This window comes from Hydra viridissima, unplaced genomic scaffold (genome assembly GCF_058129835.1).
Source record: "Hydra viridissima isolate aposymbiotic clone 2 unplaced genomic scaffold, HvirCarnegie_v1 scaffold_8, whole genome shotgun sequence".
Taxonomy (NCBI): Eukaryota; Metazoa; Cnidaria; class Hydrozoa; order Anthoathecata; family Hydridae; genus Hydra; species Hydra viridissima.
The window spans coordinates 9,257,317-9,284,086 of record NW_028324307.1 but is presented as its reverse complement, the minus strand read 5'-3'; the positions used below and the strand labels follow the sequence as shown (position 1 = coordinate 9,284,086).

Here is a 26,770-nt window from a genome sequence, read left to right as displayed (position 1 = left end):
TCACCGAGATTTCTTGGAGCCTTTGGACATATTCTGTTGTAACCTATCAGGCTGAGCACGAAAATGACAAAGACAATCAACAGAGAGGCTGGCAAGTACCGGATTTGGCGACAAAACCCCGTTTTTGGCTCAATTTCCATACAAAACGTCGAAATTTGGGCCAAATGTTGCCAAATTCGAGGCTTTCACCGACTCCCATTGGATCCCTTGGCCCTATTTTGTTGTATCTTGTCAGGCTGAGCACGAAAATGACAAAGACAATCAACAGAGAGGCTGGCAAGTACCGGATTTGGCGACAAAACCCCGTTTTTGGCTCAATTTCCATACAAAATGTCGAAATTTGGGCCAAATGTGGCCAAATTCGAGGCTTTCACCGACTCCCATTGGATCCCTTGGCCCTATTTTGTTGTATCCTGTCAGGCTGAGCAAAAAAATGCCCAAGGGCATCAAGCAATTTCGTGGTAAGTACCGATTTTTGCGACAAATGCACAGAAATGCTTAGAATTTGCTGGTAATGTCAATTCTGTGATTATTTCGTCAAATTGGAGCCTTTCACCGAGATTTCTTGGAGCCTTTGGACATATTCTGTTGTAACCTATCAGGCTGAGCACGAAAATGACAAAGATAATCAACAGAGAGGCTGGCAAGTACCGGATTTGGCGACTAAACCTAGTTTTTGGCTCAATTTCCATACAAAACGTCGAAATTTGGGCCAAATGTGGCCAAATTCGAGGCTTTCACCGACTCCCATTGGATCCCTTGGCCCTATTTTGTTGTATCCTGTCAGGCTGAGCACGAAAATGACAAAGACAATCAACAGAGAGGCTGGCAAGTACCGGATTTGGCGACAAAACCCCGTTTTTGGCTCAATTTCCATACAAAACGTCGAAATTTGGGCCGAATGTGGCCAAATTCGAGGCTTTCACCGACTCCCATTGGATCCCTTGGCCCTATTTTGTTGTATCCTGTCAGGCTGAGCAAAAAATTGCCCAAGGGCATCAAGCAATTCAGTGGCAAGTACCGATTTTTGCGACAAATGCACAGAAATGCTTAGAATTTGCTTGTAATGTCAATTCTGTGATTATTTCGTCAAATTGGAGCCTTTCACCGAGATTTCTTGGAGCCTTTGGACATATTCTGTTGTAACCTATCAGGCTGAGCACGAAAATGACAAAGACAATCAACAGAGAGGCTGGCAAGTACCGGATTTGGCGACAAAACCCCGTTTTTGGCTCAATTTCCATACAAAACGTCGAAATTTGGGCCAAATGTGGCCAAATTCGAGACTTTCACCGACTCCCATTGGATCCCTTGGCCCTATTTTGTTGTATCCTGTCAGGCTGAGCACGAAAATGACAAAGACAATCAACAGAGAGGCTGGCAAGTACCGGATTTGGCGACAAAACCCCGTTTTTGGCTCAATTTCCATACAAAACGTCGAAATTTGGGCCAAATGTGGCCAAATTCGAGGCTTTCACCGACTCCCATTGGATCCCTTGGCCCTATTTTGTTGTATCCTGTCAGGCTGAGCAAAAACATGCCCAAGGGCATCAAGCAATTCAGTGGTAAGTACCGATTTTTGCGACAAATGCACAGAAATGCTTAGAATTTGCTTGTAATGTCAATTCTGTGATTATTTCGTCAAATTGGAGCCTTTCACCGAGATTTCTTGGAGCTTTTGGACATATTCTGTTGTAACCTATCAGGCTGAGCACGAAAATGACAAAGACAATCAACAGAGAGGCTGGCAAGTACCGGATTTGGCGACAAAACCCCGTTTTTGGCTCAATTTCCATACAAAACGTCGAAATTTGGGCTAAATGTGGCCAAATTCGAGGCTTTCACCGACTCCCATTGAATCCCTTGGCCCTATTTTGTTGTATCCTGTCAGGTTGAGCACAAAAATGACAAAGACAATCAACAGAGAGGCTGGCAAGTACCGGATTTGGCGACAAAACCCCGTTTTTGGCTCAATTTCCATACAAAACGTCGAAATTTTGGCCAAATGTGGCCATATTCGAGGCTTTCACCGACTCCCATTGGATCCCTTGGCCCTATTTTGTTGTATCCTGTCAGGTTGAGCAAAAAAATGCCCAAGGGCATCAAGCAATTCAGTGGTAAGTACCGATTTTTGCGACAAATGCACAGAAATGCTTAGAATTTGCTTGTAATGTCAATTCTGTGATTATTTCGTCAAATTGGAGCCTTTCACCGAGATTTCTTGGAGCCTTTGGACATATTCTGTTGTAACCTATAAGGCTGAGCACGAAAATGACAAAGACAATCAACAGAGAGGCTGGCAAGTACCGGATTTGGCGACAAAACCCCGTTTTTGGCTCAATTTCCATACAAAACGTCGAAATTTGGGCCAAATGTGGCCAAATTCGAGGCTTTCACCGACTCCCATTGGATCCCGTGGCCCTATTTTGTTGTATCCTGTCAGGCTGAGCACGAAAATGACAAAGACAATCAACAGAGAGGCTGGCAAGTACCGGATTTGGCGACAAAACCCCGTTTTTGGCTCAATTTCCATACAAAACGTCGAAATTTGGGCCAAATGTGGCCAAATTCGAGGCTTTCACCGACTCCCATTGGATCCCTTGGCCCTATTTTGTTGTATCCTGTCAGGCTGAGCAAAAAAATGCCCAAGGGCATCAAGCAATTCAGTGGTAAGTACCGATTTTTGCGACAAATGCACAGAAATGCTTAGAATTTGCTTCTAATGTCAATTCTGTGATTATTTCGTCAAATTGGAGCCTTTCACCGAGATTTCTTGGAGCCTTTAGACATATTCTGTTGTAACCTATCAAGCTGAGCACGAAAATGACAAAGACAATCAACAGAGAGGCTGGCAAGTACCGGATTTGGCGACAAAACCCCGTTTTTGGCTCAATTTCCATACAAAACGTCGAAATTTGGGCCAAATGTGGCCAAATTCGAAGCTTTCACCGACTCCCATTGAATCCCTTGGCCCTATTTTGTTGTATCCTGTCAGGCTGAGCAAAAAAATGCCCAAGGGCATCAAGCAATTCAGTGGTAAGTACCGATTTTTGCGACAAATGCACAGAAATGCTTAGAATTTGCTTGTAATGTCAATTCTGTGATTATTTCGTCAAATTGGAGCCTTTCACCGAGATTTCTTGGAGCCTTTGGACATATTCTGTTGTAACCTATCAGGCTGAGCACGAAAATGACAAAGACAATCAACAGAGAGGCTGGCACGTACCGGATTTGGCAACAAAACCCCGTTTTTGGCTCAATTTCCATACAAAACGTCGAAATTTGGGCCAAATGTGGCCAAATTCGAGGCTTTCACCGACTCCCATTGGATCCCTTGGCCCTATTTTGTTGTATCCTGTCAGGCTGAGCACGAAAATGACAAAGACAATCAACAGAGAGGCTGGCAAGTACCGGATTTGGCGACAAAACCCCGTTTTTGGCTCAATTTCCATACAAAACGTCGAAATTTGGGCCAAATGTGGCCAAATTCGAGGCTTTCACCGACTCCCATTGGATCCCTTGGCCCTATTTTGTTGTATTCTGTCAGGCTGAGCAAAAAAATGCCCAAGGGCATCAAGCAATTCAGTGGTAAGTACCGATTTTTGCGACAAATGCACAGAAATGCTTAGAATTTGCTTGTAATGTCAATTCTGTGATTATTTCGTCAAATTGGAGCCTTTCACCAAGATTTCTTGGAGCCTTTGGACATATTCTGTTGTAACCTATCAGGCTGAGCACGAAAATGACAAAGACAATCAACAGAGAGGCTGGCAAGTACCGGATTTGGCGACAAAACCCCGTTTTTGGCTCAATTTCCATACAAAACGTCGAAATTTGGGCCAAATGTGGCCAAATTCGAGGCTTTCACCGACTCCCATTGGTTCCATTGGCTATATTTTGTTGTATCCTGTCAGGCTGAGCACGAAAATGACAAAGACAATCAACAGAGAGGCTGGCAAGTACCGGATTTGGCGACAAAACCCCGTTTTTGGCTCAATTTCCATACAAAACGTCGAAATTTTGGCCAAATGTGGCCAAATTCGAGGCTTTCACAGACTCCCATTGGATCCCTTGGCCCTATATTGTTGTATCCTGTCAGGCTGAGCACGAAAATGACAAAGACAATCAACAGAGAGGCTGGCAAGTACCGGATTTGGCGACAAAACCCCGTTTTTGGCTCAATTTCCATACAAAACGTCGAAATTTGGGCCTAATGTGGCCAAATTCGAGGCTTTCACCGACTCCCATTCGATCCCTTGGCCCTATTTTCTTGTATCCTGTCAGGCTGAGCACGAAAATGACAAAGACAATCAACAGAGAGGCTTGCAAGTACCGGATTTGGCGACAAAACCCCGTTTTTGGCTCAATTTCCATACAAAACGTCGAATTTTGGGCCAAATGTGGCCAAATTCGAGGCTTTCACCGACTCCCATTGGATCCCTTGGCCCTATTTTTATGTATCCTGTCAGGCTGAGCAAAAAAATGCCCAAGGGCATCAAGCAATTCAGTGGTAAGAACCGATTTTTGCGACAAATGCACAGAAATGCTTAGAATTTGCTTGTAATGTCAAATCTGTGATTATTTCGTCAAATTGGAGCCTTTCACCGAGATTTCTTGGAGCCTTTGGACATATTCTGTTGTAACCTATCAGGCTGAGCACGAAAATGACAAAGACAATCAACAGAGAGGCTGGCAAGTACCGGATTTGGCGACAAAACCCCGTTTTTGGCTCAATTTCCATACAAAACGTCGAAATTTGGGCCAAATGTGGCCAAATTCGAGGCTTTCACCGACTCCCATTGGATCCCTTGGCCCTATTTTGTTGTATCCTGTCAGGCTGAGCAAAAAAATGCCCAAGGGCATCAAGCAATTCAGTGGTAAGTACCGATTTTTGCGACAAATGCACAGAAATGCTTAGAATTTGCTTGTAATGTCAATTCTGTGATTATTTCGTCAAATTGGAGCCTTTCACCGAGATTTCTTGGAGCCTTTGGACATATTCTGTTGTAACCTATCAGGCTGAGCACGAAAATGACAAAGACAATCAACAGAGAGGCTGGCAAGTACCGGATTTGGCGACAAAACCCCGTTTTTGGCTCAATTTCCATACAAAACGTCGAAATTTGGGCCAAATGTGGCCAAATTCGAGGCTTTCACCGACTCCCATTGGATCCCTTGGCCCTATTTTGTTGTATCCTGTCAAGCTGAGCACGATAATGTCAAAGACAATCAACAGAGAGGCTGGCAACTACCGGATTTGGCGACAAAACCCCGTTTTTGACTCAATTTCCATACAAAACGTCGAAATTTGGGCCAAATGTGGCCAAATTCGAGACTTTCACCGACTCCCATCGGATCCCTTGGCCCTATTTTATTGTATCCTGTCAGGCTGAGCAAAAAAATGCCCAAGGGCATCAAGCAATTCAGTGGTAAGTACCGATTTTTGCGACAAATGCACAGAAATGCTTAGAATTTGCTTGTAATGTCAATTCTGTGATTATTTCGTCAAATTGGAGCCTTTCACCGAGATTTCTTGGAGCCTTTGGACATATTCTGTTGTAACCTATCAGGCTGAGCACGAAAATGACAAAGACAATTAACAGAGAGGCTGGCAAGTACCGGATTTGGCGACAAAACCCCGTTTTTGGCTCAATTTCCATACAAAACGTCGAAATTTGGGCCAAATGTGGCCAAATTCGAGGCTTTCACCGACTCCCATTGGATCCCTTGGCCCTATTTTGTTGTATCTTGTCAGGCTGAGCACGAAAATGACAAAGACAATCAACAGAGAGGCTGGCAAGTACCGGATTTGGCGACAAAACCCCGTTTTTGGCTCAATTTCCATACAAAACGTCGAAATTTGGGCCAAATGTGGCCAAATTCGACGCTTTCACCGACTCCCATTGAATCCCTTGGCCCTATTTTATTGTATCCTGTCAGGCTGAGCAAAAAAATGGCCAAGGGCATCAAGCAATTCAGTGGTAAGTACCGATTTTTGCGACAAATGCACAGAAATGCTTAGAATTTGCTTGTAATGTCAATTCTGTGATTATTTCGTCATGTTGGAGCCTTTCACCGAGATTTCTTGGAGCCTTTGGACATATTCTGTTGTAACCTATCAGGCTGAGCAGGAAAATGACAAAGACAATCAACAGAGAGGCTGGCAAGTACCGGATTTGGCGACAAAACCCCGTTTTTGGCTCAATTTCCATACAAAACGTCGAAATTTGGGCCAAATGTGGCCAAATTCGAGGCTTTCACCGACTCCCATTGGATCCCTTGACCCTATTTTGTTGTATCCTGTCAAGCTGAGCACGAAAATGACAAAGACAATCAACAGAGAGGCTGGCAATTACCGGATTTGGCGACAAAACCCCGTTTTTGGCTCAATTTCCATACAAAACGTCGAAATTTGGGCCAAATGTGGCCAAATTCGAGGCTTTCACCGACTCCCATTGGATCCCTTGGCCCTATTTTGTTGTATCCTGTCAGGCTGAGCAAAAAAATGCCCAAGGGCATCAAGCAATTCAGTGGTAAGTACCGATTTTTGCGACAAATGCACAGAAATGCTTAGAATTTGCTTGTAATGTCAATTCTGTGATTATTTCGTCAAATTGGAGCCTTTCACCGAGATTTCTTGGAGCCTTTGGACATATTCTGTTGTAACCTATCAGGCTGAGCACGAAAATGACAAAGACAATCAACAGAGAGGCTGGCAAGTACCGGATTTGGCGACAAAACCCCGTTTTTGGCTCAATTTCCATACAAAACGTCGAAATTTGGGCCAAATGTGGCCAAATTCGAGGCTTTCACCGACTCCCATTGGATCACTTGGCCCTATTTTGTTGTATCCTTTCAAGCTGAGCACGATAATGTCAAAGACAATCAACAGAGAGGCTGGCAACTACCGGATTTGGCGACAAAACCCCGTTTTTGGCTCAATTTCCATACAAAACGTCGAATTTTGGGCCAAATGTGGCCAAATTCGAAACTTTCACCGACTCCCATCGGATCCCTTGGCCCTATTTTATTGTATCCTGTCAGGCTGAGCAAAAAAATGCCCAAGGGCATCAAGCAATTCAGTGGTAAGTACCGATTTTTGCGACAAATGCACAGAAATGCTTAGAATTTGCTTGTAATGTCAATTCTGTGATTATTTCGTCAAATTGGAGCCTTTCACCGAGATTTCTTGGAGCCTTTGGACATATTCTGTTGTAACCTATCAGGCTGAGCACGAAAATGACAAAGACAATTAACAGAGAGGCTGGCAAGTACCGGATTTGGCGACAAAACCCCGTTTTTGGCTCAATTTCCATACAAAACGTCGAAATTTGGGCCAAATGTGGCCAAATTCGAGGCTTTCACCGACTCCCATTGGATCCCTTGGCCCTATTTTGTTGTATCTTGTCAGGCTGAGCACGAAAATGACAAAGACAATCAACAGAGAGGCTGGCAAGTACCGGATTTGGCGACAAAACCCCGTTTTTGGCTCAATTTCCATACAAAACGTCGAAATTTGGGCCAAATGTGGCCAAATTCGAGGCTTTCACCAACTCCCATTGGATCCCTTGGCCCTATTTTGTTGTATCCTGTCAGGCTGAGCAAAAAAATGCCCAAGGGCATCAAGCAATTCAGTGGTAAGTACCGATTTTTGCGACAAATGCACAGAAATGCTTAGAATTTGCTTGTAATGTCAATTCTGTGATTATTTCGTCAAATTGGAGCCTTTCACCGAGATTTCTTGAAGCCTTTGGACATATTCTGTTGTAACCTATCAGGCTGAGCGCGAAAATGACAAAGAAAATCAACAGAGAGGCTGGCAAGTACCGGATTTGGCGACAAAACCCCGTTTTTGGCTCAATTTCCATACAAAACGTCGAAATTTTGGCCAAATGTGGCCAAATTCGAGGCTTTCACCGACTCCCATTGGATCCCTTGGCCCTATTTTGTTGTATCCTGTCATGCTGAGCACGAAAATGACAAAGACAATCAACAGAGAGGCTGGCAAGTACCGGATTTGGCTACAAAACCCCGTTTTTGGCTCAATTTCCATACAAAACGTCGAAATTTGGGCCAAATGTGGCCAAATTCGAGGTTTTCACCGACTCCCATTGGATCCCTTGGCCCTATTTTGTTGTATCCTGTCAGGCTGAGCAAAAAAATGCCCAAGGGCATCAAGCAATTCAATGGAAAGTACCGATTTTTGCGACAAATGCACAGAAATGCTTTGAATTTGCTTGTAATGTCAATTCTGTGATTATTTCGTCAAATTGGAGCCTTTCACCGAGATTTCTTGGAGCCTTTGGACATATTCTGTTGTAACCTATCAGGCTGAGCACGAAAATGACAAAGACAATCAACAGAGAGGCTGGCAAGTACCGGATTTGGCGACAAAACCCCGTTTTTGGCTCAATTTCCATACAAAACGTCGAAATTTGGGCCAAAAGTGGCCATATTCGAGGCTTTCACCGACTCCCATTGGATCCCTTGGCCCTATTTTGTTGTATCCTGTCAGGCTGAGCACGAAAATGACAAAGACAATCAACAGAGAGGCTGGCAAGTACCGGATTTGGCGATAAAACCCCGTTTTTGGCTCAATTTCCATACAAAACGTCGAAATTTGGGCCAAATGTGGCCAAATTCGAGGCTTTCACCGACTCCCATTGGATCCCTTGGCCCTATTTTGTTGTATCCTGTCAGGATGAGCAAAAAAATGCCCAAGGGCATTAAGCAATTCAGTGGTAAGTACCGATTTTTGCGACAAATGCACAGAAATGCTTAGAATTTGCTTGTAATGTCAATTCTGTGATTATTTCGTCAAATTGGAGCATTTCACCGAGATTTCTTGGAGCCTTTGGACATATTCTGTTGTAACCTATCAGGCTGAGCACGAAAATGACAAAGACAATCAACAGAGAGGCTGGCAAGTACCGGATTTGGCGACAAAACCCCGTTTTTGGCTCAATTTCCATACAAAACGTCGAAATTTGGGCCAAATGTGGCCAAATTCGAGGCTTTCACCGACTCCCATTGGATCCCTTGGCCCTATTTTGTTGTATCCTGTCAAGCTGAGCAAAAAAATGCCCAAGGGCATCAAGCAATTCAGTGGTAAGTACCGATTTTTGCGACAAATGCACAGAAATGCTTAGAATTTGCTTGTAATGTCAATTCTGTGGATATTTCGTCAAATTGGAGCCTTTCACCGAGATTTCTTGGAGCCTTTGGACATATTCTGTTGTAACCTATCAAGCTGAGCACGAAAATGACAAAGAAAATCAACAGAGAGGCTGGCAAGTACCGGATTTGGCGACAAAACCCCGTTTTTGGCTCAATTTCCATACAAAACGTCAAAATTTGGGCCAAATGTGGCCAAATTCGAGGCTTTCACCGACTCCCATTGGATCCCTTGGCCCTATTTTACTGTATCCTGTCAGGCTGAGCATTAAAATGACAAAGACAATTAACAGAGAGGCTGGCAAGTACCGGATTTGGCGACAAAACCCCGTTTTTGGCTCAATTTCCATACAAAACGTCGAAATTTGGGCAAAATGTGGCCAAATTCGAGGCTTTCACCGACTCCCATTGCATCCCTTGGCCCTATTTTGTTGTATCTTGTCAGGCTGAGCAAAAAAATGCCCAAGGGCATCAAGCAATTCAGTGGTAAAAACCGATTTTTGCGACAAATGCACAGAAATGCTTAGAATTTGCTTGTAATGTCAATTCTGTGATTATTTCGTCAAATTGGAGCCTTTCACCGAGATTTCTTGGAGCCTTTGGACATATTCTGTTGTAACCTATCAGGCTGAGCACGAAAATGACAAAGACAATCAACAGAGAGGCTGGCAAGTACCGGATTTGGCGACAAAACCCCGTTTTTGGCTCAATTTCCATACAAAACGTCGAAATTTGGGCCAAATGTGGCCAAATTCGAGGCATTCACCGACTCCCATTGGATCCCTTGGCCCTATTTTGTTGTATCCTGTCAGGCTGAGCACGAAAATGACAAAGACAATCAACAGAGAGGCTGGCAAGTACCGGATTTGGCGACAAAACCCCGTTTTTTGCTCAATTTCCATACAAATCGTCGAAATTTGGGCCAAATGTGGCCAAATTCGAGGCATTCACCGACTCACATTGGATCCCTTGGCCCTATTTTGTTGTATCCTGTCAGGCTGAGCACGAAAATGACAAAGACAATCAACAGAGAGGCTGGCAAGTACCGGATTTGGCGACAAAACCCCGTTTTTGGCTCAATTTCCATACAAAACGTCGAAATTTGGGCCAAATGTGGCCAAATTCGAAGCTTTCACCGACTCCCATTGGATCCCTTGGCCCTATTTTGTTGTATCCTGTCAGGCTGAGCAAAAAAATGCCCAAGGGCATCAAGCAATTCAGTGGTAAGTACCGATTTTTGCGACAAATGCACAGAAATGCTTAGAATTTGCTTGTAATGTCAATTCTGTGATTATTTCGTCAAATTGGAGCCTTTCACCGAGATTTCTTGGAGCCTTTGGACATATTCCGTTGTAACCTATCAGGCTGAGCACGAAAATGACAAAGACAATCAACAGAGAGGCTGGCAAGTACCGGATTTGGCGACAAAACCCCGTTTTTGGCTCAATTTCCATACAAAACGTCGAAATTTGGGCCAAATGTGGCCAAATTCGAGGCTTTCACCGACTCCCATTGGATCCCTTGGCCCTATTTTGTTGTATCCTGTCAGGCTGAGCACGAAAATGACAAAGACAATCAACAGAGAGGCTGGCAAGTACCGGATTTGGCGACAAAACCCCGTTTTTGGCTCAATTTCCATACAAAACGTCGAAATTTGGGCCAAATGTGGCCAAATTCGACGCTTTCATCGACTCCTATTGGATCCCTTGGCCCTATTTTGTTGTATCCTGTCCGGCTGAGCAAAAAAATGCCCAAGGGCATCAAGCAATTCAGTGGTAAGTACCGATTTTTGCGACAAATGCACAGAAATGCTTAGAATTTGCTTGTAATGTCAATTCTGTGATTATTTCGTCAAATAGGAGCCTTTCACCGAGATTTCTTGGAGCCTTTGGACATATTCTGTTGTAACCTATCAGGCTGAGCACGAAAATGACAAAGACAATCAACAGAGAAGCTGGCAAGTACCGGATTTGGCGACAAAACCCCGTTTTTGGCTCAATTTCCATACAAAACGTCGAAATTTGGGCCAAATGTGGCTAAATTCGATGCTTTCACCGACTCCCATTGGATCCCTTGGCCCTATTTTGTTGTATCCTGTCAGGCTGAGCAAAAAAATGCCCAAGGGCATCAAGCAATTCAGTGGTAAGTACCGATTTTTGCGACAAATGCACAGAAATGCTTAGAATTTGCTTGTAATGTCAATTCTGTGATTATTTCGTCAAATTGGAGCCTTTCACCGAGATTTCTTGGAGCCTTTGGACATATTCTGTTGTAAACTATCAGGCTGAGCACGAAAATGACAAAGACAATCAACAGAGAGGCTGGCAAGTACCGGATTTGGCGACAAAACCCCGTTTTTGGCTCAATTTCCATACAAAACGTCGAAATTTGGGCCAAATGTGGCCAAATTCGAGGCTTTCACCGACTCCCATTGGATCCCTTGGCCCTATTTTGTTGTATCCTGTCCGGCTGAGCAAAAAAATGCGCAAGGGCATCAAGCAATTCAGTGGTAAGTACCGATTTTTGCGACAAATGCACAGAAATGCTTAGAATTTGCTTGTAATGTCAATTCTGTGATTATTTCCTCAAATTGGAGCCTTTCACCAAGATTTCTTGGAGCCTTTGGACATATTCTGTTATAACCTATCAGGCTGAGCACGAAAATGACAAAGACAATCAACAGAGAGGCTGGCAAGTACCGGATTTGGCGACAAAACCCCGTTTTTGGCTCAATTTCCATACAAAACGTCGAAATTTGGGCCAAATGTGGCCAAATTCGAGGCTTTCACCGACTCCCATTGGATCCCTTGGCCCTATTTTGTTGTATCCTTTCAGGCTGAGCACGAAAATGACAAAGACAATCAACAGAGAGGCTGGCAAGTACCGGATTTGGCGACAAAACCCCGTTTTTGGCTCAATTTCCATACAAAACATGGAAATTTGGGCCAAATGTGGCCAAATTCGAGGCTTTCACCGACTCCTATTGGATCCCTTGGCCATATTTTGTTGTATCCTGTCAAGCTGAGCAAAAAAATGCTAAAGGGCATCAAGCAATTCAGTGGTAAGTACCGATTTTTGCGACAAATGCACAGAAATGCTTAGAATTTGCTTGTAATGTCAATTCTGTGATTATTTCGTCAAATTGGAGCCTTTCACCGAGATTTCTTGGAGCCTTTGGACATATTCTGTTGTAACCTATCAGGCTGAGCACGAAAATGACAAAGACAATCAACAGAGAGGCTGGCAAGTACCGGATTTGGCGACAAAACCCCGTTTTTGGCTCAATTTCCATACAAAACGTCGAAATTTGGGCCAAATGTGGCCAAATTCGAGGCTTTCACCAAATCCCATTGGATCCCTTGGCTCTATTGTGTTGTATCCTGTCAGGCTGAGCAAAAAAATGCCCAAGGGCATCAAGCAATTCAGTGGTAAGTACCGATTTTTGCGACAAATGCACAGAAATGCTTAGAATTTGCTTGTAATGTCAATTCTGTGATTATGTCGTCAAATTGGAGCCTTTCACCAAGATTTCTTGGAGCCTTTGGACATATTCTGTTTTAACCTATCAGGCTGAGCACGAAAATGACAAAGACAATCAACAGAGAGGCTGGCAAGTACCGGATTTGGCGACAAAACCCCGTTTTTGGCTCAATTTCCATACAAAACGTCGAAATTTGGGCCAAATGTGGCCAAATTCGAGGCTTTCACCGACTCCCATTGGATCCCTTGGCCCTATTTTGTTGTATCCTGTCAGGCTGAGCACGAAAATGACAAAGACAATCAACAGAGAGGCTGGCAAGTACCGGATTTGGCGACAAAACCCCGTTTTTGGCTCAATTTCCATACAAAACATGGAAATTTGGGCCAAATGTGGCCAAATTCGAGGCTTTCACCGACTCCCATTGGATCCCTTTGCCATATTTTGTTGTATCCTGTCAAGCTGAGCAAAAAAATGCCCAAGGGCATCAAGCAATTCAGTGGTAAGTACCGATTTTTGCGACAAATGCACAGAAATGCTTAGAATTTGCTTGTAATGTCAATTCTGTGATTATTTCGTCAAATTGGAGCCTTTCACCGAGGCTTCTTGGAGCCTTTGGATATATTCTGTTGTATCCTATTACCCTGCCGGCACATGCGCATTTTAGACTTCTTAAAGAGGTCTTTATTAGGTCTCTGTAAAGACTGGTATTTTATTTGCGTTTTTTATACGTTTTTAAGATATCTTGATTTTGGCTCTGAGAATGATATGAGCTTAATTGCTTTGAATGATGTTTTACTTGGGCTTGGTTTTTTTTCTTTATTTACAAGTTCATTAATTTTGTATTTCTTTTCTGTTTTATCTTCTCATTAGTTTTATATATTTTTAACCTACGATATTTTTCGTTTGCATAAGCATTAGGTAGGTTTAGTCAATAACTCTTTATGTAATAATGAAGTGGATATCATTGCTGTTGATTTTGTATTATAAATAGAGAATAATTATTTGGAACTAAAGAATACAACTTAATCACAGCGCAAAAGTTCTTAGGTGCAATTGAAAGTGAAATTAATCTTGTATATTCACTCGTGAGAATGTTTTTGATTTAGCGTCTAAAAATTTGAAGTAAACTTAGCCTTTGGGATCTTTTATATAGCAAAGAGGAAAGGAGGGGCAGGGGGAGGGGAGGGAGAGGAAGGGGATAAGGATGAGCAGTAGTAATTTTTTTTGTATGAGATAAACATAAATATTAAACTAAATTAATGAACAACATAAATAAAACTCACTGAAATATTTTTTAATTCAAAGCATCATATGTTTACAAAATTATAATTTCACCTGATAGTTATATTACCTATAATTATAATTTTACCTGCTTTACAGTCTGAAACACATAATTGTTATTTTCTTATAATGATGAGAAAATGTTACTAAACCAAACAAATAATTCCATTTAAATTTTGTTTCAAAATAAGAAAAAAATCAGAAAACAACAACACAACTAAATGAAACTTTTTTTAAACTATAAAATATATTTACAACTAGATCATTTAATGCAGATTCTTTGCCAGATGATGTTGCAACAGTGGTACATAAATTTTTTTAAAAAATATTGCACAGTATTATACAATTATGTTCAACCATATCCATTAAATAACAGTCTGATATCATCATAATTACTTAAAGTTTTTCTGCAAACATGATCTTTAACTATTTGAAAAGTTAGAACAAAGAAATTGGCAAGAATTAGCTGATGGAAATTTAATCCACCCTAATCCAAACAAAAACAAAAAGAAACAAACAAAACAAAGCAAAAACAACTATATTTAAAGATAATCAATAATTACAACATGGAATAATAAAAAAGCATTCTAAAACACAATAAAAACAACAAATCACATCAATACTAACACAAACAATTTAAAAAGTTTAACAAAAGCAATAACCATAAAAGTAATAATCAATTACAAAAATGGTAAGTGATTATTTTTACAAATACAAAAATAATTTACAAATTTACAGTTACAAAAATGATAAGATAAAAAGGATAAAGAAAATTGATATTATAACCATGTTGACTTAAAAGTATAACAAAGATAATAAACAACAACAATAATTAAAAATATATCAAAGTGAAATAGAAACCTTAACTAAGAACAACAGCAACAAAAGCCCTGTAACAAAAAAAGCATAGTAACTGTATATTTGAAGAAGGAAAAAAAAAAAAAAATTAATGATAAATTAAATTTTAAATACTGAAACAGATGATGAAAATCATACAGAAGAACAAGTAAAAATATCAAAAACAGAAAATTTAAAACTTGATAAAAATATTAGAAATAGTAAGTAACAAATAACAAAAATAAAAAGAACTTTAAGATATAACAATAATGAAGATACTAAGAAAACGTCAGAATGTCACAACATTCTGACGTTTTCTTAGTATCTTCGGCCTTATATCTCTTGATGATGAAAAATATGCCAAATAAGCACATAACTATGTCTGATGTTTAAATTTTATCTCCAATTATTTTTTGTCCAATAACCAAAATATGTTGCAAAATTACCTTTTTTTTTTTATTGTCCATTTTCAAGGAACATAAAAGTCAAGTATCTTATCAAACTTTGACCAGGTTTCAACAGTTATCATTAGATTGATTGTTAAAATAGAAACATTACGCTTAACTCCATTATGAAATGTCTCAAAGTGAAGATTTTCATAAACTCATCATATTATGTATTTCTAATGCCACTTAAAGATATTATGGTAGTTCTTTGAGTTGGACCAGCAGTTGGAATCTGAGATAAGGGTACTCCCAGCCAAGGAAATGGAGCTTTTTTTGGTCGATGTTTTCCTCCACATACTGTAACTGTTTCAAATTTTGGAGGCCAGTGTAACTCACAGATAACAGTGCTATTGCTAACAACTGAATTAGAGATTGGAATGGCTTTTATCCGTTTTTCACGCTCAACACTGTAATTTAAAATATGATGCACTGATACACTTTACTAGCTTCACTCGATACACCTATTTTGTTCATTTTGATAATTATTGTGACAGGCATACACACAACAGTTTTTTTGGCACGATATAAAAACTTAATCTGAAATTAAAAATATATGTATATCACTTGCTTTAAACGAATTCTAAAACTCCACGCTAAAATTATCCAAGTTCGTTTGCATTACATCATGCAACAGCAATTCACAACATATGATAAACAACATTGCATTTTCTCTTTTAAAACAAATCTAAACAAATAATTGTCTACAACCGTAAAAAAATAGGCCTGCACAAAAAATTCCAGTTGCACGACGAATAGGCCTGTTGTAAGAGGGGTGAGGGGGAGCGAGAGGGGTAAAGAAAGAGAGAGAGAGAGATAGTAAAATTTTTGCAAGATAAAACCCCCTCCCCTTTGGTCACGTGAATGTCAAAAATTCCTAGGTTTGTGCGGATCCAGCGTGCATAGAATGAAATTGGTACATTCACGTGGGCCGTTTCCTGGTGTGTTATTGGTTAAGGCAAACAATGAGCTTGGAAGTTCGCCTCTGCCACAAATGTCTATCCTCCCACAAGAGGTGTGTCCTAATGAGCCAATTATGGGAAATACACCTACGTTAAGAGGTTTTGAAAATAGACATAAAAAGGGCTTCTGTGATACAAGTTTCAAAATCTGCAAATGCCAGGAGTAAACTGAGTAAGTTTTTGTTTTGATTTTTCGAGTTGTTTGGCTGTTTTACAGAGTTACTTTAGCTAGGTTGAATAACCGGGGGACAATAATTTTCTTTGACGTGCTAGTTTTACTTTGCAAAATTTTATTTTTTTATGTTTTATCGATTTTCTCACGGTGTTTGTGTTTGTTTTATGAAGGCGATTTGGAAATGTTGTGTTACTATTTAATAAGATAGAATTTTTAAAATTGATAAATAAGAATGCCTCCTGCAGATCTTGAGCTTTTGCCTTCTCCCTCCCCGGTTTCTTATATAGTTGTTGTTTTTTTTTTAGTCTTAAATGAAAAAAAGTTTCAAAATCTGCAAGTATCAGGAGGAAACTGTGTAAGTTTTTTGTTTTGCTTTTTTGAGTAAGTTTTTGTATGGCTGTTTTACAGAGTTGCTTTAGCTAGCTTGAATGACCGGGGGACAAAATTGTTATTAGACATGCTGGCATCTCTTTGCAAAATTTATGTTATTTACGGTTTATCAATTTTCTCATGATGTTCGTGTTTATTTTATGAAAACGATTCGGTAATGTTGTGTTGCGTATTTAATGAAAGAGAGTTTTTAAATATAACGAATAAGAATGCCTTCTGCAGGTCTAGAGCTTTTACCATCTCTTCCTCCCCGGCTTTTTTGTAAGTTTAAAGTTTGCCTTGCGGACGCAATGTATACAAGATTTTGATACAAGTTTGTTTGTTTGTTGTTGTTTTTTTACTTTTACTATCATCATTATGTTTATAGCACTGAAATGAACGAAAGAGCAAGAGTATACAGTAAAAAGTATAGGAGAATCCAGTCCGAGATTACCAAGATGCTAACTTCGACTGAACCTTCTAGTGGTGATGTTGCAGTACCAGACAAACATGATCTTCACGTTGATGACGTTTTAGCTTGCAGCGAAATTGTTAGCGATGTTAGCAGTGCTGATCGATCGAAGACATCACCTCTAAACATCGAATTAGCTAGGTGGGCAGTTAAGCACAATGTATCTCGTGAGTCTTTCAATGATCTGCTTTCAGTTCTCAATAGACATGGTTATGAGCATTTACAAAAGGATGCTAGAACGTTGTTAAAGACTCCCAGACGAATCTGTACTCAAGAAATCTGCGGTGGCTCCTATACTTACTTTGGAATTCAGGAAGGTTTGATTCAATGTTTAAAAGAAATGGATGTGATTGATGTTACTGAGATTAAGTTAAATGTCAGCATAGACGGTTTGCCTTTGTTTAAATCATCGCTTGTACAAATGTGGCCTATTTTGGGCATGTTTCACTCTAATGTTTTCATTGTTGCACTATACTGTGGGAAATCTAAGCCCCATCCTGTAGATGATTTTTTGAAGGACTTTGTTCTAGAAGTCAAGCACCTCTGTGTATCTGGTATAACCTTCAACAAAACAAACTTAAAGTTTGGTCTTGGTGTTTTTATCTGTGATGCTCCAGCTAGAGCATTTTTGAAACAAGTTGTTGGACACACCTCAAAGCACGCTTGTGAGCGTTGTGAGATTGTTGGTGAGTATGTTGCTCATCGCGTGGTGTTCAAGCCCCAAAGTTCATATCTGTTAAGGTCTAATGCTTGTTTTGATCAGCTGTTGTATTTAAATGGTCATCAAGTTGGTGTATCCCCTCTCTCAAGTTTAGGTGCATCTTTGATCAATGACTTTGTTTTAGATTACATGCATTTAGTTTGTCTAGGAGCAACAAAAAGAATTTTGACTTTTTTAGTTCAGGGTCCAAGAGTATGCAGGCTGTCAAACTTTTTAATAAGCGATGTTTCTAACAGACTGTTATCTTTAAATGGCAAGTTACCTTCTGACTTTGCTCGCCAACCACGCTCATTGTCTGAGCTAGACAGATGGAAAGCCACAGAATTCAGGCAGTTTTTACTTTATACTGGTCCTCTGGTGTTGAAAGCTGTGCTTCAAAGCGACATGTATCAACATTTTCTTTTGCTGCATGTTTCTATTTCTATTTTGTTGAGTTCTAATAGTGAGTTCAGGCGTCATTACTTATCTTATGCTAGGGACTTGCTTAACTGTTTTGTAGAAAACGCTGCAACTTTTTATGGTGAAACCTTTGTGGTTTGTAACATTCACTGTTTGGTTCATCTCTCAGATGATGTTGAAAATCAAGACTGTTCACTCAATGAAATGTCCGCTTTCCCTTTTGAAAATTTCCTGCAAACATTGAAGAAACAAGTTTGAAACTGCAGCAACCCAATATCACAAGTTGCAAAGCGTCAGTTTGAATTGCAAAATGTCAGAACTGTATTTAAAACTTCAAAGCGTACAAACCTGTCTGTAAGTTTTCGAGATTCTTGTTTTCTACATCAGAACTATTTTTTTGTGATTGTTGAAAATCTTGCGGATGATAACTACTTGTGCAATCGTTTAAAGGTGAAATATACTAAAAGCTTTTATACCAGCCCAGCGGATTCTAAAATCTTTGACATTGGTTTTGTTGAGAAGTTTGACGAAGTGGCATTTACATCCAAAAGGGTTCTGGTTCTCAAGACTGAACTTGTAAGAGTAAAGAAGGTTTCAGTATTGCCTTTCAATAATGGTTTTGTATATTTTCCTCTTTTGCATGAATCAGAGCAAAAATAATTTTTTTTTTGTGCATTAGTTGTTGTTGTTACTTTGTTTGTTTTTTATTTGTTTAGTTTTCTTTGTTTTTTATTAGTTTAGTTTTTTTTTACATGTTTAGTTTTTAACTGCAGAATCAATTTAATATTGTCCTTTGTTTGGAGCTGTTCTCATCTTAAAATTGTTTTCTTTAGATTGATTAACAAAACTTAGTAAAAAGGTTTGACGAAAGATGGAACCAGTACCAATGAAAAAGTGGGCTTGTGCGGTATGGCAAGAGAAGAGCAAAACTGAAATAGGAGTAATTTTAAGAAAATGGATTGATACAGAAAAAAAGGTTGTTTATTGGCCAAGTGGTGTAGATGTATTACGGGCTGAGAGATACAATCTTTCACCAAGTTCACACTGGAAGCAGTTCAGACTTATAAAAATGAAATGTGAGGATGGTAGGTCTTTTATCATTTTTTCAAGTTGCTATTACTTTTATTGTATTTGTGTGAGTAAGATTTTAAATCAGCTATGTGTTTGTTTTTTTTTTTTGTTTTTGTTTTTTTTTTTAAAAAAGTAAATGTCTACTTTTGTTAAAGATGACATTGAAGTGTGTAAACTATCAGACTTGTCTGCTTCAGAAGATGAGCATGGTTTTGTTGTTGACAATACATTGACCTCAAATGAAACATTAGGTTAGAAACTGCACCCTTTGTTGGATTTTTTATAATAGGTTTACATCAAATGCATGTCATTTAATACAAATACATGGTTTTTTTGTTTGTTTTTTTCAGACATTCCATTGATACCAGCTTCTGCTCCTCACAAAACCAAATTAACAGCATTTCCAACTCCACCATCTTCTTTTGTCCCTTCGTCCTCAAAAGTCAGTCAATCATCGCAAAGTTTCAATTGTGACCAACAGGTAATTTAACTGAGTTTTATCACATTGAACTCTGCATGATTAAACAATGCAGTGATGTGATATTTTATTTCATGTTAAGGACACCTCAACCTGTTGCATGCAGCTCCTCCCAAGGTTTTCCTCTTGAAACTGCACGTAAGGAAAGTTGTTTTGACTTAAGCAGTTTATTTTAAATATGATTGAGCTTGAGAGTTACAATAAAGAATTGTTTGGAACATGTTCTGTTCAGGTGACTTTTACTCAATATTTTTCAATTTATTCTAACAGAGTTTCAAAAAGCTGTTCTTAACAATTTGGGAGAGATTGCAGTATTCATGAATGAGCTACGCGAAAGGAGAGCTGTCCATAATGACACCAAACAAATCTCAGCTCTTTTGAGCATAGAAGAGTTTGAGACAGTAGAAGAGCAACTGAAGGATGAAAACTACAGAAGAAATTTGGTAATTTCACCACTGTTGTTTTTTTAACAATTATTGGACAGAAAATCTACTTTTTTTTTAAAGATAGTTCCTAATTTGCAGTTGGTCTTTGTATACAGGTAGAACAGCTCTCTCAAATTGGGGGTGTAGATATCAAAGATGCAACTTCAAAAATCATTGACAGAATGTTTTCTGTGAAACTGCAATGTAAAATGAACATGAAAGGGAGTGGCGGAAAGTTAGCATTAGAAAAGTCTGGGTTATGGAGAGTTGTAATTGGTAAATATGCTTTTGTGTGTGTGTGTGTGTGTGTGTGTGTGTGTGTGTGTGTGTGTGTGTGTGTGTGTGTGTGTGTGTGTGTGTGTGTGTGTGTGTGTGTGTGTGTGTGTGAGAAACATCTAGAAAATTAGCTAATGCAGTATTTTGTGGGTAAATTCTTTACAGAAGTTAAGAGGAACTGAAACTAGTTTAGATATTTTGCTTTCTTAAATTGTTTATCTAATTTACTTAAAGATGCTGTGAAAATAACATTTCCTGCTATGAAAGAGTCCAGTATGAGAGAACGTGTAATGGTTAAGCTAAAGAATGCGCCAGGTCGAAAAGATGGTACAAAAAACCAATAAAAGGTTTACTTCGATCAACGGTCTGATGTTGGGAGAATTGTAATTGGTAATTATACTTTTATTTAAGACTAAGAAACAACTGAAATGGTAGCTAATGCCATGCATAGTTTGTAATGTTTTTACCAAAGAAATAATGAACTGAATTATTTGTTCTTTTAAAATTGTTTTTAACTTTATTTTTTTTATTATTGGATTTTTTTTTAATTGTTTATCATTTTTACTGTTTATTTTTAAACTCTTTTTTGTATTTATAATTGAAATGCTGCCTGCACAAACTGCATTAGTCACACTATTTTCATTTTGAGATGTAACCATTTTAAGATTACTTGTAATAAACTAAAATAAGTTCACTGCTTTGTTTATTTTTTAAACTTTCTTGTCAAGAAATTCACAAGTCTGTTTTGTTTTTCTAAAGATAGTAAAAAAGATATAAAAAGAGAAAATAACTTAAATTTTATTGTTTAAATATATAAAATAAATGGTTGATGAATTTAATAACTATAAAATCCATCATGCATTTTTTAATATGCAGAATTTCGTTGCAAGAACCAATAGTATTGATTGTTTATTTTAAAAAATAAATTGTTAAACAAATACTTTTGTTCAAAAAAAAGAAAGGATAAGCACCAAAATATCATTTCTATATTTTAAGTATTAAAACTTTCAAAATGTTGAATTAAAAATAAAAAAGAAAATATCTCACAGTTTATTTTTAAAGAACAAAACAAGGATAATTTTGCATGGATTCTTTTTGTTACAAGATTTCATTATATTAACCCATTCATATGGTTTGCTTATTTCTCCACTTTTTTCTTCTTTTTTCAATTCTTGCAAAGCATCAGTTAATAAGTGTTATGAAATAGGGTAATTAATTATTATTCTTTGAAAAGCTCCATTGTACAAAGGTTAACCAAACAATACAAAAGATATATTTTGTTTTGACTGTAGCACTTCTAGGCAAACAGAGTTATCTTCTCGTTTCTATCATTCTTGTTTTCTTTAATATAATCATCTAAAAATGTTATTACTTCATTGGGTCCTTTATCTGCAGCATTTTCTACATTATAATAGAAGGTTGTTTTTTAAGAAGCAAGGTTAATGATACCAAAATTGTGTACCCATGTGTCTTTTGTAATATACTCCACTAACATTAGTTGCTTACTTGTAGTTAGTTACTTTTTGATAAGTCGTACATAATACAAGACTGTCCTCTTGTTTGTCCAACTCATATTTTTTTGTTTCATCATAGAAAACCTGTGCTTTTCAGATATGCATATCATGTTGGAGTGTGAAGTTTTTTGCTAGAAGTATACCTCCTTTCAAAAGTTAGCATTAAAAAGAGTAATCTAAATATAAATTTGATAAAGTTATCATTAATTTATAACAAATTTGCTATTAACTTATACATTAAAAAGAATTTAAAATGCAACTTTATTACAACTTAGAGACTAAATTTAAAAAGCTAGACTAGACTAAACTGAAACATTATTAACTAATGATTTCTTTAAGGTAACTTAAAATATTACTTTAGTTTTATAATCATTACATGTAAACATACATTCAATATTTTTTTAATTGAAAATATGTCCTTAAAAATAGATGAACAAACTGAATTCCTAAATTGAAATTTTATTATATATCTATGAACTATTATATTTTACTTATTTACTTAAGTTAAAGTCATTTATAATGTATCTATAAGTAAATTAAAGAGTAAATAGTATTTTCTATGCTAAAATGTTAATCTTTTTTCAAACATATTTCAAGTAAGGGATGAAATAGTTTGTAATTTAATAAAATAAACAATAATACCATGAAATATCATATAGTTATAATGACTGCTAATGGTAGTTACAACTTCAACAAAACAAATGTATAGGCATTACAAACACTAAAGATTAATAATGAAAGATTAATCAATAGCATGCTACAATTATCACAAGTGTTGATCCTTTGTTTAAACTTATTAATACAGTAGTATTGTTCCTTTTACCAATTAAGAGTTTCCATTATAATAACTGTTAATCATTATAATTGTAGAACAGATTTTCTTCACATTTTTTTTTTATCTTTTTATTTGTATTTCTGCACCAGTTTTCTTCAACTCTTTTTCTTCTTTTGGATGCCATGATAGCTTGTTTGTATTCGGCAAAAATATTAGATCTATTTGTCACTTGTAAAATCCCTTATTGAAATTGATTCTATTTTTTATGCAGCTCAGATATTTTTTTTGTTCAAAATAGCTGGTACACATGAAAGTTTATTAGTTCATTATTGAAGTGACATAGTTATCTCTGTTTTTTGTTTTTTGTTTTTGTTTTTTTAATGGACTTAAGGAGTTTTTGCTGGCAGCACTTCATTTGCTATTGTTTATTGTTTTAATTGTTTATTGCTTTTGTTGCAATTTTATTTTCTTGTGTAGTTGTTGTGGTTATTTATTATCTGTACTCTCAAAGAAGTTAAGTTTTGTTTATAATTGTTATTGTTTGGTATTTTTATCACATTTTAAAATTAACTAGTTTATATTTTTAAGTTCTTTTTCTTACTTATTATTGCTATTGCTTGTTAACTTCATTTTTTATTGCTTTTGATATAATTTTAAAATCTTTGTATTAATGTTTTTGTTTTTAATCATTATTGTTAAGTTTTAAAGTTTTTTTTAACTACTTCTTAATTAATTATTGTTGTTGTTCTTTTTATTATATTTCTATGTTTTTTTAATATTTATTACTTATTGTATTTACTCTTTAATAACTCTTATTGAATTTAAAAATAAATTTTGACTACTTTATATTGCTAATATTTGAGATTTTTTTTTTATTGTAAAAACCTTTCTTGCTGTTTATTATTGTCATTGTTTATCATTTTTGTGATGCTTTTTTGTATTAATTACTATTGTTGTTTATTACTTTTATCACATTTTAAAGCTCTTGCTATTATTTATAGTTGCTGTTGTTTGTTAGTTTAATTATATTTGTATAGTTTTGATTTATATTTATAAGCTACACTTGATTGTTCCGTTATTTTGTTAATACATAGAGCTGCTGCAATTTTTTTATTTTTGTAGCAACAAAGCGCTGTTTTCAACTCCTCATTCAAATCAACAATCCCTTTCATCCAGATTATCCTCTCTCCTCCTCCCCTGCCTCCTTGCCAAAAATGAGACCAGAATGATACATTTATTTTTCTCCTATGGAGCAAGATCCACAACATTCTGACACTTTTTTATTATCTTAATTATTGTTTTATCTTAAAGTTTTTTTGTTTTTTTTGTTTTCTATCTTTTATTACTTATCACTTCTCATTGCTAATGTTTTTATCAAGCTTAAATTTTTTTTTTTAGTTGTTCTTCTATATTATTTTCATCATCTGTTTAAGTTTTTAAAGTGTCATTTTTTTAAAATTTCTGTTCATTTATTCACATAGGCGAGTGCTATGCTTTTTTTTTTTTTTTTTTTTTCAATCACCTAGATGCTAGTCTCAACTCCTAAATCAAATCAATAATCCCTCTCATCCAGATTAATCCCTCTCCTCCATCTCTGCCTTCATGTAAGGCTAGAAAGATACATTTATTTTCATTCTATGGACACGAGATCCACAACATTCTGACATTTTTTTGTTATCATTATTATTGTTTTAACTTTTTTTTTTTTACCATTTATCTTTTATTATTGTTAATAATTTCATCAAGCTTTAAATTTTTCTCTATAATTTTTAGTTTTTCTTTTGTATTATTTTCATAATCTGTTTCAGTTTTTAAAACTTCATTTATTTATTTATTTATTTTCTTTTATGTTTTTTTTTTTTTTTCAGGCAGGGTTTTTATTGTAGTTGTTGTTGTTGTTATTGCTGTGGTTGTTGTTGTTGTTGTTGTTGTTATGGTTGTTGGTGTTGTGGTTGTTGTTGTTGCTGTTGCTGTTGTTGTTGATGAGGTTAGTTAAGATTTCTATTATATTTTGCAACAACTTTAACTATTGTTGTTGTTTATTATCTTTGTTACACTTTTAAGTTAATGTTGTTATAATAAAAAATTCCTTTTATCATTTTTGTAATTGATTATTACTTTTATTGTTTATTGCTTTTGTTAAACTTTTTAAATTCTTTATATTAGTGTTGTTGTTGTTGGGTGTTTTTATTGTGTTTAAAAATGCTTTTTATTATTCAATCTTGTAACTATTAACTATCTTTAAATATAGTTGTTTAGTTTTTTTTTTATTATAGGTTTGAATTGTTCTTACTTACTAAAAATGTTTACGTATTTTTGCAGATGCTGTAAAAGTTTCCGTTATTAAAAGAGTCGTTATTGCACGTTCGAGCATTAGTTAAGCTAAAGAATTTATCAATCCAAAAAGATGTTATGAACTGTATTTGAACGCATTACTTTGAGGAGTTTAATACGAATGTGGTTCGAACAAGTAGAAACTCGTAAAATTTTAACAATTCGTACTTATATTTTTCAGCCACTGTATTTGTAGGATAGAAGTAATATTTCTTGTTAATGTTTTAAATAAGTATGCTTGATACTTGTGCTTTTGCATTTCCATTTAAAAGTTTTATTTAAGAAACTCTATAATCTAACTGATATAAGAACAAATAAAGTTCCGTGTTAGTCCTATTTTTCTACTAATAATGAATAGTTAAAATAACACATTTCTCTTTGAATTTTAGTATGTATTACGGTTGTAAACTATTTGCATTTGAAAAATAAATATGTATGACATGAATAAATATGCGTTTTACTATTATTTTCCAAATAGATGATAACATTTACAAAGAATGTATTTTATGAAATATTCCTATGCATTAACTATTATTAACTTGATATTATTGAAGGACATTTAATTATAAAATTTATTATAAAATTCCTTTCCGTAATATTGAGTTAATAATAGTTATGAAAAGAGATCATAAAGTAAAAGGTTACAGGCAAGCTAAGAAAAAGAGCTCTAAAAGACGCAATATCAAGACCTCTTTAAGAAAACTTTACGTAAGCGTCTTATCGTCTCACGTTTTAGACGTCTACGGAGACGATTTCAAAACCAAAAATATGCCTATAAAAAACATCTTTTAACCGTCTTTGTGCCGACTGGTCAGGCTGAGCACGAAAATGACAAAGACAATCAACAGAGAGGCTGGCAAGTACCGGATTTGGCGACAAAACCCCGTTTTTGGCTCAATTTCCATACAAAACATGGAAATTTGGGCCAAATGTGGCCAAATTCGAGGCTTTCACCAACTCCCATTGGATCCCTTGGCCCTATTTTGTTGTATCCTGTCAAGCTGAGCAAAAAAATGCCCAAGGGCATCAAGCAATTCAGTGGTAAGTACCGATTTTTGCGACAAATGCACAGAAATGCTTAGAATTTGCTTGTTATGTCAATTCTGTGATTATTTCGTCAAATTGGAGCCTTTCACCGAGATTTCTTGGAGCCTTTGGACATATTCTGTTGTAACCTATCAGGCTGAGCAGGAAAATGACAAAGACAATCAACAGAGAGGCTGGCAAGTACCGGATTTGGCGACAAAACCCCGTTTTTGGCTCAATTTCCATACAAAACGTCGAAATTTGGGCCAAATGTGGCCAAATTCGAGGCTTTCACCGACTCCCATTGGATCCCTTGGCCCTATTTTGTTGTATCCTGTCAGGCTGAGCACGAAAATGACAAAGACAATCAACAGAGAGGCTGGCAAGTACCGGATTTGGCGACAAAACCCCGTTTTTGGCTCAATTTCCATACAAAACGTCGAAATTTGGGCCAAATGTGGCCAAATTCGAGGCTTTCACCAACTCCCATTGGATCCCCTTGGCCATATTTTGTTGTATCCTGTCAGGCTGAGCAAAAAAATGCCCAAGGGCATCAA

General features: G+C 37.0%; 2 protein-coding genes across 6 annotated transcripts; both read left to right on the top strand.

Annotated features, from left to right (window-relative positions):
• Positions 1–16,146: 16,146 nt before the first annotated feature.
• On the top strand, positions 16,147–18,989 carry LOC149884955 (uncharacterized). Of its 2 annotated transcripts, XM_090096128.1 has the most exons (3): positions 16,147–16,350; positions 16,659–16,708; positions 17,111–18,989. In XM_090096128.1, exons 2-3 carry the CDS (start codon positions 16,665–16,667, stop codon positions 18,570–18,572), a joined length of 1,506 nt encoding a protein of 501 aa, XP_089952254.1. In that variant the 5' UTR covers positions 16,147–16,350; positions 16,659–16,664; the 3' UTR covers positions 18,573–18,989. The 2 variants fall into 2 exon arrangements, with proteins under 2 accessions (XP_089952254.1, XP_089952253.1); XM_090096127.1 differs by lacking the exons at positions 16,147–16,350; positions 16,659–16,708 and adding an exon at positions 16,783–17,004.
• On the top strand, positions 18,795–25,636 carry LOC149884954 (uncharacterized). 4 transcript variants are annotated; one of them, XR_016455040.1, is made up of 10 exons: positions 18,795–18,890; positions 19,148–19,399; positions 19,541–19,636; positions 19,736–19,866; positions 19,946–20,001; positions 20,134–20,306; positions 20,405–20,564; positions 20,799–20,954; positions 24,722–24,840; positions 25,176–25,445. XR_016455040.1 is itself a non-coding variant. In XM_090096129.1 (5 exons), exons 1-4 carry the CDS (start codon positions 19,902–19,904, stop codon positions 20,906–20,908), a joined length of 543 nt encoding a protein of 180 aa, XP_089952255.1. In that variant the 5' UTR covers positions 19,872–19,901; the 3' UTR covers positions 20,909–20,954; positions 25,176–25,636. The 4 variants fall into 4 exon arrangements, 1 of the variants encoding a protein (XP_089952255.1); XR_016455039.1 differs by lacking the exon at positions 18,795–18,890 and having other exon boundaries at positions 19,120–19,399; XR_016455038.1 differs by lacking the exons at positions 18,795–18,890; positions 19,148–19,399; positions 19,541–19,636; positions 19,736–19,866 and having other exon boundaries at positions 19,872–20,001; positions 25,176–25,439.
• The last annotated feature ends 1,134 nt before the right edge of the window (positions 25,637–26,770 follow it).

Excerpts from the sequence above, each read along its gene's own strand:
- LOC149884954 (XM_090096129.1), top strand. The coding sequence starts at position 19,902 with ATGATTAAACAATGCAGTGATGTGATATTTTATTTCATGTTAAGGACA. Across the intron at positions 20,002-20,133 it reads TTTTCCTCTTGAAACTGCAC|AGTTTCAAAAAGCTGTTCTT; the intron begins GTAAGGAAAGTT and ends TTATTCTAACAG. Across the intron at positions 20,307-20,404 it reads AAAACTACAGAAGAAATTTG|GTAGAACAGCTCTCTCAAAT; the intron begins GTAATTTCACCA and ends CTTTGTATACAG.
- LOC149884955 (XM_090096127.1), top strand. The coding sequence starts at position 16,901 with ATGTTGTGTTGCGTATTTAATGAAAGAGAGTTTTTAAATATAACGAAT. Across the intron at positions 17,005-17,110 it reads TCTTCCTCCCCGGCTTTTTT|CACTGAAATGAACGAAAGAG; the intron begins GTAAGTTTAAAG and ends TTATGTTTATAG.